General features: G+C 41.0%; 1 protein-coding gene across 1 annotated transcript in view; it reads left to right on the top strand.

Annotated features, from left to right (window-relative positions):
- The window catches only part of ABHD3 (abhydrolase domain containing 3, phospholipase), a 51,262-nt gene that overhangs the window by 16,478 nt on the left and 15,766 nt on the right, over window positions 1–19,018 (top strand). The window contains exon 5 of the mRNA XM_072828517.1: window positions 6,256–6,301. Within this exon, the coding sequence (XP_072684618.1) occupies window positions 6,256–6,301 (46 nt within the window). The remainder of the gene's footprint in view (window positions 1–6,255; window positions 6,302–19,018) is intronic.

The raw sequence follows: 19,018 nt of genomic DNA, 5'->3' as shown, positions 1-19,018 counted from the left end.
GAGAGAGAGAGAGAGAGAGGCAGAGACACAGGCAGAGGGAGAAGCAGTCTCCATGCACGAAGCCCGACGTGGGACTCGATCCCGGGACTCCAGTATCACACCCTGGGCTGAAAGCGGCGTTAAACCGCCGAGCCACCCGGACTGCCCAGACTTGTGGAATCTTAGAACTAGAAAGTACTTACAGTCATCTGATAAAATTTCTTTACTCTGACAGATCCCTGGGCTTGAGCAGATTCAAGGCTATCTGGTCCATCTCACTGTAATAATGGTTTTCAGTAAAGGAGGCTATAGATAGCCTCTCCTGTTATTTGGTTTAAAATGTCCACAGCACTAAAAGTTGAGAAATCTTGTGCTATGGTAGCTCTATGCCTTTTATTTAACCTTCCTTAAAGAAGACTTACCTGCTTTCCTTTTAACATGTTCTGTTGTCTCAGAGTTCTTAAGACCGGATTTATTCTTTATTTGGTAATTTTTAATTTTTATTTCCATTTTGAGAAGAACATCTAAATAAATATTTAGGTATTTAAATAAATATTTCCTACATATTTGGGAGAGGGCAGCCCAGGTGGCTCAGCGGCTTAGCGCCACCTTCAGCCCAGGGCATGATCCTGGAGACCCAGGATCAAGTCCCACATCAGACTTCCTGCGTGTAGCCTGCTTCTCCCTCTGCCTGTGTCTCTGCCTCTGTGTGTGTGTGTGTGTGTGTGTGTGTGTGTGTCTCCCATGAATAAATAAATCTTTTAAAAAATTGGGAGAGGTTTTTTTTTAAAGATTTTATTTATTTATTCATGAGAGACACACAGAGAGGCAGAAACACAGGCAGAGGGAGAAGCAGGCTCCCTGCAAAGAGCCTGATGCAGGACTCAATCCCAGGAAATAAAATCTTTAAAAAAAAAAATGAGGGTGCCTGGGTGACTCAGTCGATTCAGCAGCTGCCTTCGGCTCAGATCATGATTTTGGAGTGCTGAGATCGAGCCCCATGACCTGCTCTGCGCTCAGCAGGGAGCCTGCTTCTCCCTCGCCTCCTCCCCCATTCATGCCCTCTCTTTCTCTCACTCTCTCTCAAATAAATAAAGCCTAAAAAAATAGAAGGCATTATAAAAGGACCCAGTCCTAGGACCCCAAGATCACGACCTGAGCCAAAAGCAGATGCTCAACCAATGAGTCATTCAGGTGCCCCTTTAATATTTTATTTACTTATTTGAGAGAGTGAGAGAGAATAAGCAGGGGGAGTGGCAGAAGACAGGGAGAGGGAGAAGCAGACAACTTGCTGAGCAGAGAGCTTGATGCAGGGTTCAATCCCAGGACCCTGGGATCATGACTGAGTCGAAGGCAGATGCTTAACTGACTGAGCCACACAGGTACCCCTCTTTGGGAGAGTTTAGAGAGTGGAACATACAGCTTGTGAGTGGACACCTTTGTTTTTAAATTGCTCTTTGACGAAAGAGCAATTTAAAAGTGGATGGTAGGGCAGCCCCGGTGGCCCAGCAGTTTGGCACCGCCTTTGGCCCGGGGTGTGATCCTGGAGACCAAGGGTTGAGTCCCATGTCCGGCTCCCTGCATGGAGCCTGCTTCTCCCTCTCTCTCTGCCTGTGTCTCTGCCTCTCTCTCTCTCTCTGTGTATCTGTCATGAATAAATAAATAAAATCTTTAAAAATAAAAAAAGTAAAAGTGGATGATAGGGGCAGCCTGGGTGGCTCAGCGGTTTAGCACTGCCTTCGGCCCAGGGCATAATCCTGGAGACCCAGGGATCAAGTCCCATGTTGGGCTCCCTGCATGGGGCCTGCTTCTCCCTCTGCCTATGTCTCTGCCTCTCTGTTTCTCATGAATAAATAAAATCTTTAAAAATAAATAAATAAAAGTGGATGATATAGGGGCACCTGGATGGCTCAGCTGGTTGAGTGTTCAACTCTTGATTTCAGCTCAGGCCATGATGTCAGGGTTGTGAGATTGAACCCCACATTGGGCTCTGTGCTCCTTAAGGTGTCTGCTTGAGATTCTTTTCCTCTCCTTCTTTTCCCTCTGCTCCATCCCCCATTCATGCTCTCTCTCTCTCTAAAATAAATAAATCTTTAAAAAAAAATAAAAATGAGTGATGTTGAGAAAGGCAAGAAGACTTTTGTTCAGAAGTGTGCCCAGTGCTTATACCATGGAAAAGGGAGGCAAGCAAAAAGCTGAGTCAAATCTCCATAGTTTACTTGGGCAAAAGACAAGTCAGGCCCCTAGATTTTCTTATAGGGATGCCAGCAAGAATACAGGCATCACCTGGGGAGAGGTGACACTGATGGAGTATTTGGAGAACCCCAAGAAATACATCCCTGAAACAAAAATGATCTTAGCCAGGGGATCCCTGGGTGGCTCAGCAGTTTAGTGCCTGCCTTTGGCCCAGGGCACGATCCTGGAGCCCTGGGATTGAGTCCCGCATCAGGCTCCCAGCATGGAGCCTGCCTCTCCCTCTGCCTGTGTCTTTGCCTCTCTCTATATATATGTCTATCATAAATAAATAAAATATTTTTTAAAAAATGATCTTGGCTGGTTTTAAGAAAAGGAAGAGATGGCAGCCCAGGTGGCTCAGTGGTTTAGCGCTGCCTTCAGCCCAGGGTGTGGTCCTGGGGACCCCGGATCAAGTCCCACATCAAGCTCCCTGCATGGAGCCTGCTTCTCCCTCTGCCTGTGTCTCTCTCTGCCTCTCTCTCTCTCTCTGTCTCTCTGTCTCTCATGAATAAATAAATAAAAATCTTTAAAAAAAAACTAAAGGAAAAGAGCAGACTTGGTAGCTTATCTCAAAAAAGCTACTAAGGAGTAATAGTTGGCCATTGCCTTATTTATTACAAAAAAAAATGTCTCATGATTTTTTTTATGTATACCATATTTAAATTGATCTCATTCACCAGAATTCAGATCATGAATGGCTGATAGAATATTTCTTTTGGACAGTCCTGATTTAAATAAGATTGGCTTGTGGTTAAATGAATATGATCAGCTTTTTGAACTTTGATAGTAATTCTGGTTCAGCATGTGCTGTCACTGTTTCCCCCTTCTAAAAATATGGAATTGATTAGTAATGTTCAGCTTTTCACAGAAATGGTAAATGCCATCTCTAAACTTATAGGAGATTGGTTTTATATGTAGATTTTTATAAGTGGTTATATTAATGTATTTAAATACTGAGGAAATCCCTTGTGTCTCACAGAACAGCAAGATTCAGCTATGTTTCAAATTGTGTTCGTTAGCCTGTTAAAGGCAAGGGCTAAAGATAAGAGGGCAATGTCTACTTTATCTTTTTGGTCTTAACTATGCCAATTAATTAAAATTCCCTGCATATAAAATGTTGTCTTTTGGGGCACCTGGATGGTTCAGTCAGTTAAGCCTCTGCCTTCTGCTCAGATCATGATCCCAGAGTCCTGGGATCAAGCTTCCCCGGCTCCCACCATGTCATGTATGTCGCAGGACTCCCAGCTCAGCAGGGCGTCTGCGTCTTCCTCTCCCTCTGCCCCCCTCTTCCCACTCTTGCATTCATGCGTGCTCTCTCTCTCTCTCTTTCTCTCAAATAAATACAGCCTTTAAATAAATAAGTGAATAAAATGTCGCCTTTTGCTTAGTTAAAGGCATTTTTTAGTGTGGTTTATGTATAATCTTAAAGAATATTTAACACTTCTCACATTTTATAGATCTCTAAGGTCAGATGCTTTTAAAATTCAGTGTGACAAGATAAAGCAGCAGACTTAGCTTGGGAATTCTTTACTAAGTCAGACTAAGTTACAATTCAGGATCATCTTCGAAACAGCTATTCAAAAACATAACCACGGAAGTACCATATGTATACGATTGGTAATGGTGCTTTTGCCAACTGGTTAGATGGGTTAAAGTAGAAGAGATATATCAGCAGCACAAATTTGTGAATTCTGTGAGAAGGCTTAAGATAATTAAAAATAAAGTCATAGATCAAAAAAATTGGGAGAAATTGTAAAAATTATTTGGAGAGAGAGATGTTACAAAGTTAACAGAGGCTTATCAAATGTCTTAGGAGTGGTAGTTGTATAATCAGCTGTTTTAGCGTTATATGTAGTGTTTCTTGACAGCTATTGGGGTAGAAAAGGGGCTGTTAGATGAAAGAAAAAGCTGGTTACTTGCCACTAACTGGAGTGAAGAAAAAAAGGACAGAATGGCAGCCATCATTCTGCCTTCCTCTCTAGCAGCTTTTCTCCCTCATTCTTCCTTATCTCTCTGCCCAATTTCCAAGGCTAGAAGTATATACAGTGATGACTGCTACTGATTGAACATTGTCAGGAACAAATGCCTGTGGAGAGGTTGGTACATTTCCTTCTCTAGCAAGAGATACCAGAGCTATGATCTACTTTTCAAAGTTGCCTGAAGGAAAGTGCAGATATCCCAGTCTGAGTCTGGGAGAAAATCCCAGATGTACAGACTGTTTTTCATGAGTTTGCAGATCATCATTTTCTTTGCCCTCACTAGTTCTGTTCCCTTCTCTCAGTGGCAGTCACATGATGACATCTTGCCTCAGAAGCCATTTTAATCTTTATTTAGTGTTTGCTCTCTAAAGATGGTTCTTTTCTGGATAACTAGGAGCTTCAAGGTTCAAGGTCACCATCAACTTTAGCCTCAATTCTTGCGTGACTTAAGTGCAAGTAAGTGCATGTGGCCAGCATAAATTTTTATTTATGTCTAGCCTGTCTTGCCATTCTTTTTCTTTTTTAAAAATTTTATTTTTAAGTAATCTCTACACCCAGTGTGGGGCTCGAACTCACAACCCCAAGATCAAGAGTTGCACACTCCACCAACTGAGGCAGCCAGGTGCCCCTGTCTTGTCATTCTTTTTAGCAAGAAAAGATTAAGGACTGATCCTACTCCCAACTTTTCCACATGTTTTCAGAGTGTATTTAAGATCTTTCTTTGACTAGTCAATACAATGTAATATTTCTAGCTTTTTCTCAAATCAGATTTCTGATATTTTAAACATTTCCTTTTTTTCAGTTGGGCCTAATAAAATTTTTATATGAACTTTCAGATGAAAGTTTGCAGAAACATACCCTGAATGCCACATTGAAATCAAACCCCTCCCCCCACCATAGGAGTTAGTTGTGAATGTTCTGTAAGACAGTTTATCAGGACTTAGAACCCATTCAATGATAAGCACCACCCTGAAAGAAGGGAGTTAGAACCTTAAGTGGCCTTGATTGGGTAAATATGCAGAGGAAAACAAAATGAATTTTAATCAACATGAAGATAGATTCACTCAAAGAGAATCCTTGCAGACACAAGTCAGGATTTGGTTTGAGGATGGCAAAAAATACATATCTGAGGTTCTGGTTGACCAAGAGTTAAATAAGAATAAGTAATTTAAGCGCAGAATGACTTATTAAAGCTACCATGTCACTACAATTAACATTGCTACTAATAGCTGACTTTCCCGTATGCTTACCATGAGCCAACACTGCTCTAAGCCCTTTGCATATGACCATTGACCCAGGAGAGGCAAATAAGATAATAGGAAACACAGTTTGTCTTTCCTCCCTTAGGTCAACTGAACACCAAGCAGTAGCCTAGTGGGGGCTCTTTCTACCAGCTCAGATGTCAGGCTCCTACCTGTGGTATGTTTTTACCTCAGGTAAAATTCCAGTCTCTGTATTTGTCAAGTCTTGAGGGAATAATAGCTATTTCTTAGAATAGGAATAGATACTTGCTAGTCTTACAAATAGAATAGGTAGAGGACCTTTGTGTTTTTTGGGTGGTGTTTTTTTTTTTTTTTAGTTGGAGGCAAAAAAATGTTTAAATTTGATTGTATTGGGGCACCTGGCTGGCTCATTATGGGGAGCATGTGACTTTTGAGCTTGCATCATGAGTTTGAGCCCCATGTTGGGTGTAGAGATTACTGAGAAAAATAAAAACTTTATAAGTAAATAAATAAGACTTGTGTTTAGAAGTGTTTTAATGACATTTATTGGAGGCCTACACATATGCACAGGAAAAAGTTGTAAAATTTTTGCTTTTTGTAGGAAAATTTAACATCCCTTCAATATACAATTTTCTGATTTGAACTCACATATTGAAGTTAGAGAAGTGGAAATATATTTTAATGCATTTAGATGAAATTGCCAAACATTCTCATGTCTGTGGAACAGATCTTTAAAAATCTCTTAGTACCCTAAAACAGTGCTGCTAAAATGATTTTCATATGTATTGTGAGCAAGAATTACGTGTAAAAATAACAGACATTACTTTCCTGGTTTTTAGATGTGTGGTTTTTAACAACAGAGGAGTGGCAGGGGAGAACCTCTTGGTAAGTAACTCTAAATTAATGACAATCGCTTAATTTTTAAAATAATTATTTCTAGTTTTTTGATGAAAAGCACATTCTTAATTTAAAATAACTGTATACAAAAATAAATAAATAAATAAAATAACTGTATACAAGCTCATGGTGGAAAAATACAGATAAGCAACAACAAAAAAGGAAATTTTGTTTTGTTTAAATGGAGAGAACTCAAGCTAAAAAAAAAAGGAAATCTGTAAGACTCATACAACCAGGGAATCCCCTTAGTCTATGTATATCCAGATTGTACGTCATAAGGAAATTACATATAATATATTTCTATTTTTAAGGAAACTAAGATTCTATTTTATAACTTTTATACTTATGATATTTTGACATCAATAGATATTTATCTACATTTCTTTTTCATTTAAGAAATTTACTTTTGTCATGAAATGGATTGTGCTATGTTATGTACCTGTTTTGTCAGCCAACGTTTACACAGGGGAATATTATTTAAATCTTTTTATTTACTCAGCTTTTTTCCCCCTCTGACCCCTTAAGTTCTAACTAGAGGTTCTTCCACCAAGTAGAAAATTATCTTTCTATCTGAGTTTGAACCTGTGAGTTGAAGTGAGAACCTGTATTCACTGAAAAAAATTTTTTTTTTCACTGAAATTTTTTTGAAGGATTTCAACTGTTAATCCTTACAACTGCAACAGGTCAAAGACAATTCTACTAGAATTGAAAGGAACCTTATTTTGTTTTGTTTTTGGACCCATTGATAGAGAGTAATATTAAGATTGTAATTAATTAAGTCATGCTAGAAATAAAAATGTATAATAATCATGTCACTAATGTCGGTACTTTGTGAGAACTTTGGAGAGAAGGGGCTCTTCTTACACTTTGATTTACAGGGACTTAGGTCCTGGAGGGAATCAAGGTCAATATGATTCCAAAAACTAAAGTTATAAGATGTTTATGTTCTTTCTCAAGCACCTCACAATCAGTAGTTTGGTGTGAATGTTCACATTTCCTTCTTTAGTCCAGCCCTTTAGAAATCTTGTAGACAGATGGTAGGTAAACTTAAAGGGAAAGATTTTAATTTGTCACTGTGGCCCTGGACCAGCAAAATCATTTTTGAACAGCTCTTATGCACTATGTATCCTTCTGGGTGCTTCCAGGATACAAAAACCAGGAGCAAATGGTCTGAAGCTCTCAAGAAGATAATGTGCTGCAAACTAAAGTCTCATAAAGTAAGGGACAAAGATCTGTTCGTTCAGCAAAGCTGTGTTGTATGCCTATTAAATCAGACAGTAGACAAGGCAATGTGAGAACAAGGTGACAAGACAAGGTGACCTCAAGACACCTCACCTCAAGACAAGGTGAGGACACGATATTAGCTACAACCTTAACCCCTAGGAGCTTTCACTTAAGTTGTAGGACAGAGTTCAGATACTTGAAAATATATGCATGCAGTACAATGCTGAATGTGATCTTGAGAGGATATACAAAGAAAAGGCATAACCAACTGCTTGGGGGAGGTGCAAGAACATGGTAATGGAGGCAAGTTTGAGTTGGATCTTGAAGGCTGTGGTATTAAACCCAGAGAGGGAATAGAGAGGCTTTCTCAGCGTAAAGAATGAGAGATTTAAGAGCATGTACTGACTGATGGAGGAATAATGATGACAATTTTATCTAACGTTTACTGAGTCCTTAGAATATGTCAGTTATGTCTTTTTTTTTTTAATTTTTTTTTTTATTTATTTATGATAGTCACAGAGAGAGAGAGAGAGAGGCAGAGACACAGGCAGAGGGAGAAGCAGGCTCCATGCACCGGGAGCCCGATGTGGGATTCGATCCCGGGTCTCCAGGATCGCGCCCTGGGCCAAAGGCAGGCGCCAAACCGCTGTGCCACCCAGGGATCCCATCAGTTATGTCTTTTTGTACTTAATGTTCAACGGTAGTAACAACACAATGATTTAGTTAAACATAGCCATCATCACTCCCATCTACCAACTGAAGAAAGTGAGGAACAAGTAGGTTAAGAACATGTGCTAGCCAGGAAATTCGGAACCAGGATTCAGATCCATGGAGTCTGACTGTGTGTTTACGTCCTCAACCATTATATTATATTTCCTCTCATTCAGGAGGTGACAGGGATGCTTCTAGAAGGGTAGGGCCAGATTTTGAAGAATCATGTAGAATCCAAGGAATGTACTGTCGAGCCATTGACATTTAACATTTTTTTCAGCTTTATTGAGGTATAATTGACATATGAAATAATTTGATCGTGTCCATGTTTTAGAGAGAGGGAACCATGGCAGCAGTTGTAGAAAAGAGATAGAATGGAAGGAGTCTGGAGGCTGGGAGGCCAGTTGGAAAGAAGTTACTATAGATTTACCCAGAGTTTTTTTGTTTTTTAAAGATTTTATTTATTTGAGAGAGAGAGAGATAGTGAGAGAGCAGGAGCGCAGAGGAGAGGGAGCAGCAGACTCCCCGCTGAGCAGGGAGCCCAACCTTAGGCCCAATCCAAGGACCCTGGGATCATGACCTGAGCTGAAGGCAGACACCCAACCAACTAAGCCACTCAGGTGCCCCAGATTTACCCAGAGTTTAAAAACAGGTAGGAGGAAGAAAGAGGAGAGAACAAAAATGAAGGGTATTCACAAGGCAGAAAGGATATTAATCATATTGCAAGGAAGCAAAGGGAGAAGAGTCAAGGCCAACATTTCTAGCTTGGCTGATTGGTAAAAGGCTTTGATATTTGCTGAAATGGGAAATTTAGGAGAATTTATGAGATTTAAGGGGTTAAAAAATTAATTTTAGATGTTTCAAGTTCTTTGAGATCATTCAGGTGTAAATTTCTACTAAACTGTTGGATATAGTAGACTGGGCCTCAGGAGAGATAAACAAGCTGCAGAAAGAAACAGATTAGCAGGGGCACACAAGTGCAGCCTAGAACTCGGGACTGGCTGAGATTGCTTAGGGACAGTTTGAACACCAAAAGGGCAAGGTCTGTGGATAGAGTCTTAGAACACAACCAAGAGGAAGGAGGAGAGAAAAGGAAGAGCAAGAAGCTTGGAAAGCCTTCTACCCTTAGCACTGAAAGTTAATTGGAAATTTGCTTTGAAAGAATGCAGCAGCCCAGTAACTTTTAGCCATAACGTTTATTGGTTTTTTGAAAAACCTCCAAGAACACTTCGTGTTCTTACTAAGGGATTGTAAACAAATAAGCACTTCTATTTTTTTTATAAAACTTCTATTTAATGTTAAAGAATTTAGAGTTCTAAGTGAATGGGTAAGAGTAGCTTGGTCTCTGGAGTCTTTTTTTTTTTTTTTAAGACTTTTTGTTTATTCATGAGAGACACAGAGAGAGGCAGAAACATAGGCAGAGGGAAAAGCAAGTTCCCCACAGGGAGCCTGATCTGGGACTCAATCCCAGGACCCCGGGTTCATGCCCTGAGCTGAAGGCAGACGCTCAACCACTGAGCCACCCAGGTGTCCCAGGTCTCTGGAGTCTTATACAGAGCACTGGGTTGCACTCTGATGAACTAATACCTCCCCCAACCCACCCCATCCCAGCAATTATCTGTATCACAAAGGCTAATGTAATTTAACATAAAAAAGAGTAAAGATATAAAATAACTGAAATGTAATTATAATTATATGCTTTAGGGGGCTCCAGGTGCGTGGGCACACCTGGACCTCCACCAAAAAACAAAACAAAACAAAAAAAAACACAATTATATGCTTTAAAATAACTACCTTAAAAAAGAAACTTAAGGGAGTAAATTAATTATAATTTAATATGTACTTCTTATACCCTAATGGATCATAAAAATGAGATGCCAATATTGATTATTAGAACTATCTTTGATATTTTTAAATCCCTTGATAATCCTCCTTTCTGCCTTAGAGCTCTGAACAATTACTATTTCAGACTAGAGGAACTCTTATGTTTATTTATACCTCACCTTGTTCCAGAAAGGATTTAATGTGGCTCAGATCCAGAATGAGACCTTCCTGAAGGCATAACAAAGAACAAAAGATGATTCAGCAAAGATCAAACAGGAAGACACATTCTCCAACTGAAATTAAAGACTGGCAAAGGTGAAATGGAATTTAGAGTAAGCAGTTTTCTTAGGAGTGGAAGAAATGCAAAAGGAAAAGTTTTGCTGAAATTATGTTGGTGATATACTTGGAATTCATAGGGATTACTATGACTTCTGCAGAGAAGAATAAGAAAGAAATTTTCCACTACCATCTTGTCCTCGTTTCCAATTACACATTGCAGAATTGTGGAAAAGCCAAAAGCCTTGCTCACTGGGAAATGAGAAACCTGCATATTGCCCTCCCTGGGACTGTTAACTATAGGAAACAGAAAGCCCTAGTCTCAGTAGATGGACACTCAGATATTCCTGCAGGGCTCCTGGAGCCCTTGGAGTAGATGGTACCTTTTCTTGCTCTCTGCAGTTGGGTTTTCAAGGCTAGGAATCCAGGAATCCAAGTTAGCCACACACTCCCTAGTATTATTACTTTATGAAGCATTATGTTTATAGCTTAGTTTAGGAATGATAATTTACAAAGGCAAAATTGAGTTTGTTGAAAGCTATATAGTGCCCCCCCCCTTTTTTTGTTTATGGTATCATACAGACTTCTTTGTCTCTAGGCATAATAGGAAAATAGCCACCTTGGAAAAGAGTCTGGCACTTCTTCAAAAAGTTAAAATACAATTACCTCCTAGCCTCTTCGGAAAATAGTCTGGCATGTTCTCAAAAAGTGAAACATAGAATTACCATATGACCCAGCAATTCCACTCTTATGTGTATAACCAAGAGAAATGAAAATGTATTTTCATACAATAACTTATACATGAATATTTATAGCAGCATTATTCATATTAACCAAAAAATAGAAAGAACCTAGGTGTCCATCAAAGGATAAATGAGTAAGGAAAATGTAGTATTTCCATATCACTGGATATTATTCAGCATTAAAAAAGAATGAACTGGGGATCCCTGGGTGGCTCAGCGGTTTAGCGCCTGCCTTTGGCCCAGGGCGCGTTCCTGGAGTCCCAGGATCGAGTCCCACATTGGGCTCCCTGCATGGAGCCTGCTTCTCCCTCCTTCTGTGTCTCTGCCTCTCTCTCTCTCTCCCTCTCTCTCCCTTTCTCTCTATGCCTATCATAAATAAATAATAAAATAAATAAATAAATAAATAAGTAAATCTTTAAAAAAATAAAAAAGAATGAACTATTGATATGCTATTACATGGATGAACCTTGAGAATATCATGCTAAGTGAAAGAAGGCAGTCATATAAGATCACATGTTGTATGATATCATTTATATAAAATATTAAGGGGCACCTGGGTGGTCCAGGGGTTTTTTTGCCTTTGGCTCAGGTCGTGATCCTAGGGTTCCTGGGATAGAGTCCTGTATTGGTCCCCACAAGGAGCCTGCTTCTCTCTGCCTATATGTCTGCATCACTCTGTGTCTCTCAGGAATAAATAAATAAATAAAATCTTGAAAAAAGAAAGGGCAAAACTATAGAGACAAAGTATACTAGTAGTTGCCTAGGGATGAGAGAGTGAGGGTGACTGCTGATGGTAAAGGGTTTCTTTTTAGGGAGGTAAACATGTTCTGAAATTGTGGTGGTAGTTGAACAACTCTGAATATCCTAAAACCCATTTCTTTAAAGATTTTATTTATTTATTTGAGAGAGAGAGAGAGAGATAAAGCACGAGCAAGGAGAGGGAGAACCAGGCTCCCTGCAGAGCAGAGAGCCCGATGTGATACAGGGCTTGATCCCAGGTTCCTGAGATCATGACCTGAGCCAAAGGCAGATGCTTAACCCACTGAGTACACCCATGAACTGTACACTTTAAATAGGTGAATTGTATGGCATGGAATCATGTCTCATAAAGCTGTGATAAAGAAAAGCCTCCTTCAGGCACTCTCCAGTCAAGTTAGAGCTAGTTCAGCAGGTAAGGGAGAGCCAAAAGGGAAAGCAGAAGCTAGAAGATACTTTAAAGCAGGTACTGCTCAAAATGTGGCTTTACGGATCAATTCCACTTCTCTCATGTTATCTGATATCAGCCCCTGACAAGACAAGGGACTGCAACAGAATGTAAGTCACCTTCAGTTCCAAGCACACTGTGGAAGTGAGCAGAATTTTTTTTTTTTTTTTTTTGTCATAGCAATATTCTCTTGGTGAGAGAAGCAGTGTGCTTATTTTACATTCTGACATTTTACATTCTGAGCACTTATCTCACCCTTGCCTGGCACTTTGCTTCAGAGATCCTCTAATCCTGAAAAGCTCATTTTTTAGGTGAAGATGCCTCTAGAAAAGGGAGGTGACAGGCCTGAGGTCATAAACCTGATTGGTGGTCTTGGGTCAGAAACTCAGGCTGTTTGTTGGAATGTCTTTACCTTTCAGCACTGGCTTTAAGTCAAGTCAGGCTAAAAATCCAGGGTTAGAGATAAAAAGGGTTTTCAACAAGAGGGTACCTACCTCAACATTAGATAATGGGTGGTTCATGAAGGACTCAGATCTAGAGAAATCTGCTCTTGTTTCCTACGGAGGTTTTCCACCTTAGCTTTGGAAGTTAATGTGATGGGAGGGGTGTAGGGCTCTCCTCCTAAGCTCTGTTTTCTGAAATAGGCATTTAGAAGGGATTAAGGACCTTCCTTATGGTCTGAGGGAAGAGGAACATATAGGGCAGTGTCAGGGCACAATTCAGTTGTCATATTCATACTTTCAGGCACCCCCTTTCCCACACACCATACCTTTTCCCGCACCATTGTGCCCCATCCACATCTGCTCTTTCCTAAGTGCTCCAGAAATAAACCCTGCCTCCCTCCTCCACTTGATCAGAACAACCCAGGAAGGCTGATCTCAGCCAAACATGGGTATGAATGTGTTGAATCCTTTAGAACTTTTTCCTAACATTGATAGGTCCAGTTCAGTAATACCAACTGGTATAAGTGGTAGGTACACAAAAGATTGTGCAATTCTCTATAGATAAACAATTTTCTTTTTTTCTTTTTTTAAAATTTTTATTTATTTATGATAGTCACACACACAGAGAGAGAGAGAGAAAGAGAGGCAGAGACATAGGCAGAGGGAGAAGCAGGCTCCATGCACCGGGAGCCCGACGTGGGATTCGATCCTGGGTCTCCAGGATCGCGCCCTGGGCCAAAGGCAGGCGCTAAACCACTGCGCCACCCAGGGATCCCCGATAAACAATTTTCAAATAAAGAAAAAGAATGTTTAGGTTACCTGGGTGGTTCAGTGGGTTAAGCATCTGCCTTCAGCTCAGGTAATGAGCCCAGGGTCCTGGGATCTAGTCCCTTGTTGGGCTCCCTGCTCAGCGGGGAGTCTGCTTCTCCCTCTACCACTCCTCCCTGCTTGTGCTTCCTTTCTCTCTCTCTCAAATGAATAAATAAAATCTTTTTTAGGGGTGCCTGGGTGGCTTAGCGGTTGAGTATCTGCCTTTGGCTCAGGTCGTGATCCCGGGGTCCTGGGATCCCATCAAGGAGCCTGCCTCTCCCTCTGCCTATGTCTCTGCCTCTCTCTCTGTCTCTTAGGAATAAATAAATAAAAACTTAAAAAAAATTTTTTTTAAAAAAAGAATGTTAATTAAAGAATTCCTAGGAATAATAATGACAATAATTTAATAGTTAGCTACCATTTATTGAATTTAATATGGGGCAGGTGTTCCTATAAGGTATGCGATGTTTGGCAGCACTTCCTGGTGCACTGCAAGGAATTCCCATAGCACTAGGTTTCCCTCTTTCCGAGTCACTCTAGATGGTTTTGTCATTCTTGTCACTGCAGCCTCCTCCTCCCTTGGCTCAGTTCTCACCCTATTCTTTATTCTTCTGCTCTCCAAGCAGTTGGTTCTTAGCCCTGGCTGCACATTAGAATCCTCTGAGAAGCTTTAAGAAACACCGATCCCTGGACCCCATCCCCCACCGAGATCCTGATTCATTTGGTCTGGGGTGGAGTCCAAGCGTCTGTGATTTGTCTTAATACTTCCCAGTGAGTCTAAAGTACAGGCAGGGCTGAAGACTGCTGTGAGGTGATAGCCTCCCTTGGAACCCTGACCCTGGCAAGCCATCTCTGGTGCCAAACCCAGCCAGGGCAGGGCACAAGACTTGCTTCTTAGGCACCTGACCAAGGATTACTCCTGCCTACCTGGCTGATCTGCTCTAAGCCACTACGAAACTGCAGTCATTTATTGTACAGCATGACTGCATATGCTTGAGTGCATTTGTTTATAGCCATGTAGAAATGAATGGGAATGTGGCACATAGGCCGTCTTGCCCACAGAGGTGGCCAGGATATTTCCAGGGGCCCTTTGTTTTGTGGCTAGTTATTTTAAGAAGCAATCAAAGGGACCGCTTCTGAGTGACTCAGCAGTTAAGCATCTGCCTTCGGCTCAGGATATGATCCCGGAGTTCCGAGATCGAGTCCCACATTGGACTCCCTGCATGGGGCCTGCTTCTCCCTCCCCCTGTGTCTCTCATGAATAAATAAATAAAACTCTTTAAAGAAAAAAAAAGAAGCGATCAAAGTCCCTGGCACATGTAGACACTTAGTCACTTTACATGTCTATCAACAACTATGTAAAATGATTATTCATTAAAGTGCCAGTTTCATTATACTGTTGTTTTCTCTGACTTCCTGTTTAACAGACTCATCTTCCAAAAATAAGATCAATGTGGGCAAATGACTAGAGGCAAATCTAGCCACTAGTACTAGGCCAGGGGTGGGTGGAATGAAAACAAAACAGTAGCAACAATAAAAACACGCTACAGAGATCAGTTCCGAAGCATGATTAGTACTCATGAAAGGATGATTTCTTCTGGGAGCCTAGGTGCACCCAAGAGTCACAGAGTTCCTTTGAGGGGCATCTTAGCCAATATTTCAGTTACAGACCTTTAGATACTTGAAAGAGGAAGGCTGTAAAATGAAATATTCTAAGTTCCAAATGATTATCAGACATTACAATAAAATAAAAATGAAATTATTATTTTACTTGTAGCAAAAGTTACTATCAAACTCTGGTCATTGAACCAGACACCCTTGAGGTGTTAGTGTAAGACTTGCCCCTGTCATAGCATACTACCTATACTTGTAAATTCATCAGCCAACCAAAATTGAAATGATTTTTTAAAAAGGCATATAAGTGTCTTTTTCAGTTGTCATTTTACTGGATGGAAAACTAAAATCCTAGCTGGCCCATTTCAGAACTGGATGTAAGGCCACTGCAGTACTGAGAGAAGGGTCCTGGGTTATGGCTTTTGCTTCAGATTAGCAAATTCATCTCCTCCCAGAATAGCTAGAGAGAGTCAGGCTACCTGATTAACGGTGAATTTTAATTTGTTTCTAGGCAAAAAAAAAAAAAAAAAAACACTTTTTAAATTAAATTTGCATTTTAAAACAAATGACCTTTAAACCAGGACAGGAAAATTCTCTTTCAGGTTAGGGAGAACTCAGTTTATCTATTTTTTTGAAGTTGATTAAGAAGGATAGATTGTATGTAGCCCATAGATGAATATAAAATACATGCTTTATTCCTTTCCTATTATGTGTGAACAATTAAGAATTATTTTTGCTTCATCTTGTCTTCAGTAATTTTCTTTAAACGAACCTCTAAAAGCCATTAAACAAACTACTATTGTTTCTCCCGGATCATAGCTGCAGTTGAACAACTTGAACAATATCTTGGTTTGTAATTATTTTCAAATTATTCTAACTTGTAAAATATTTATGCCCAAACATCTGCTGGAAGGTTATCTATCCTTTAGATTTTCTTCATTTTTCCAGAATACTGTTCCCATCCTCATCTCACTGTAAAAAAGAGTTTTTACCACCACCACCACCCCCCAGCTGAATCCTGCGAGGTCTCCCGTAATCCCTTTTCTCATTAGATATGGATTACTCTACCTCTGTTCTGGAAGCTTGGAAAAAGACAGGAATTACTGCAATAGGATTAGTTGCTGGTTGCATTAGTAGCCCTAGCAACTGAGAATTAACCAATGTTTTGTCTAAAAAGCCACTAGTTATATTTTTAGACCTGAAAAAAATTTCTGTCAGGCCTAGCAATTAGTATCTTTGCTGTGTATCCTGCATGAATCCATTCTTTGGTGAGAGTCAAGCCCTGGGAAGAAAGCAAGCATATGATATTTCCTGTTGGAACCATCAAGTAGCAAGACGTCATGTGATATAACCATATAGTTTTGCACCAGCAGAAGTTATTAATCAATCAAGTCTTTTCATTTTTCAGTCCTGTGTGTTTCAATAAGTATTGACTGTCAGAGATAGAGGTAAGATAGTTATAGGACAAGTAGGTAATAATGTGGGCCAGGAGCAGACTGGCTGGGAAAATAAAGGGTAGAATTGGGAAAGACTGTGAGGTTATAGAGGTCGGGGGCCAAGTCTTGGCCTTTTACCCGATGTTTATGGAAGGCATGATTTCAGCAGGCAGAGTTGACAGTGAAGGATACTTGGCAGATGAAGTTTACATAGATTTCAAAGATACTATGAAGCCAGCACACAAAACTATAGACGTGTCTCATTGACCAGACTCTACCCATGGAGAAATAGTAAAATATAGGCCTGGAAAGGTTGCTTGACAGGTTGTGGAGGGCCTTGAACACTTGGCAGAAGTATCTGTCCTTAATTCAGTCAGCAGTGAATAAGCTCACAAGAATTTTAAGCAAAAATATTGTCATGATTAGGGCTAGAAATGTTCTTTAGGAAGATTAATCTGGCAGTGAGAGAGAGATAGAATTATAAGTGGTTATAAGCAAAGGCTGGGAGTTAACCAGTTAAGTGGTTATTGCAGCTGTCCAAGTGAGAGGCAAAAAGGCCTGGTAACGGAGACAGTTGGTGCCATACCCTTGTCACAGCCTTATTCTTGTGGCACTTAAAATTCCCGTGCATGCCTCCCTGATGGCTTCCACCTGCAAGCACTCACATCCCTTTGCCCAGGGGCTTCTCTAGCCACTGGAGCCACCTGGACCAGTGCTCAGGACCAACCAGGAGTCCCAGAGCTTAACCAGTGGGTGAAGGGAACTAGTGGAACCCAGCAGTCTTGCCACTCATTTGGGATCAGTTTGAGCCAAATTCACATAGTGTCCTAAAGTGCCTCAAGAGGATTGGATCCCTGTTGCCCATAGCCACAAACTGCTTGGTCGCATGTTCTTTATTGACCCTCCTTAGTTCACTTCTCCATTCCCCTACTGGTGCTTCCTGGTATCACCTCCAAATGAACTATTGGTCCTCCCATCCTGTCTCAGGAGAATCTAACCTACCAGGCCTTTACTAGAGTGAAAAGAAGGGGTTTCTGGTGTTTCCCACAAGACACTGAGGAAGAAGAAGCTACAGGACTTGGCAATTTATTGGCTATGAAATTAAGGGAGAGGGAGAAGGCAATGTCATGCACGGTTTTTTGGGGGTTTTTTTGTTTTGTTTTTTTAGGAGAGAGAAGTTTATTGAAGACACTGCAAGGCAACAGCAGAGGAGAGGCTGCCTGCCAGGAGGCAGTGGGTGGGGGCTGTATTTAAAGGGGTAAGATGAGGGACCCCTGTGTGGCTCAGTGGTTGAGCATCTGCCTTTGGCTCAGGTCGTGATCCCAGGGTCCTGGGATCAAGTCCTGCTTCAGGCTCCCCATGGTGACCCTGCTTCTCCCTCTGCCTGTGTCTCTGCCTCTCTCTGTCTCTCTCATGAATAAATAAAATCTTTTAAAAAATAGTAAAGGGGTAAGATGAGGTATGGGGACGTATGGAATGCTCCCTTTTTGGTAACTCTGCCTGGTTGTAGGTAGCCCATTGGTCAGTTAGGGCCTATGGGTACGTTGAGGTGTGTGGCCTGATGGGCCTGTCTATTCAGCCAGGGTGGTCGCTTGCAAGATTGCAGCAGACTTCTTGTAGAAAATCCCAAGCGGATTGGCAAACATATCTGGAGGCGCAAAGGACCTGGTAAGGTCAGCTACCTGGTTCACAGATAGCAGTCTTCTCACTGTGTCCTTAGATCAGCATTACGGGATTTTTCTCTCCATTCGTGCCCTCAGTTCTTGGTCATACCGCTTCGAAGACCAGACAGAGTGGTAGGCAGCAAAACAGGGTTTATTGAGCCATAGCAAAGTGATAGTACAAAGCTCCCGAGGAGGGAGAGGACCTGAGAGGGTTGCTTTCACCTACAGTTGTTGGTTTTTTTAAAGATTTATTTATTTGTTCATGAGAGACACACAGAGAGAGACTCAGAGACACAGGCAGAGGAAGAAGCAGGCTTGCTGCAGGGAGCCCAACGCGGGATCCATCCTGGGACCACGCCCTGAGCTGAAGGCAGACGCTCAACCGCGGAGCCACCCAGGCGTCCCTCACCTATCATTTCAACTAGGAAAATATAGGTGTTGTTTATTTAAAAAAATGGGAAGTTAGGAGAAGCATTATAGCACTATATAAAGAGAAGAGTTTACTTTGGGGCATTTTAAATTTGAAGTACTGACAACACAATAGTGAGGCTCCCTACTAGAACTTGGAAATTTGGATCTAGAGCTCAAGATGAGGTGAGAGGGTACAGAGTTGGTTTGGTCATTGCTAGAGGTGGTTTGATAAAGCCATGAAGGTGGGTAAGTCCTTCAAGAATCAAATATTGACCAGAGGAGCAGATGCAGGCCTAAGACAAGACTTTTGGGAATGAGTACTTACATTGCGGTTGTGAGAAGAAT

This window comes from Canis lupus, chromosome 6 (assembly GCF_048164855.1).
Source record: "Canis lupus baileyi chromosome 6, mCanLup2.hap1, whole genome shotgun sequence".
In the NCBI taxonomy this organism is placed as follows: Eukaryota; Metazoa; Chordata; class Mammalia; order Carnivora; family Canidae; genus Canis; species Canis lupus.
Note: the sequence above shows the minus strand (reverse complement) of the source record. Positions and strands in the feature narration are given on the sequence as shown.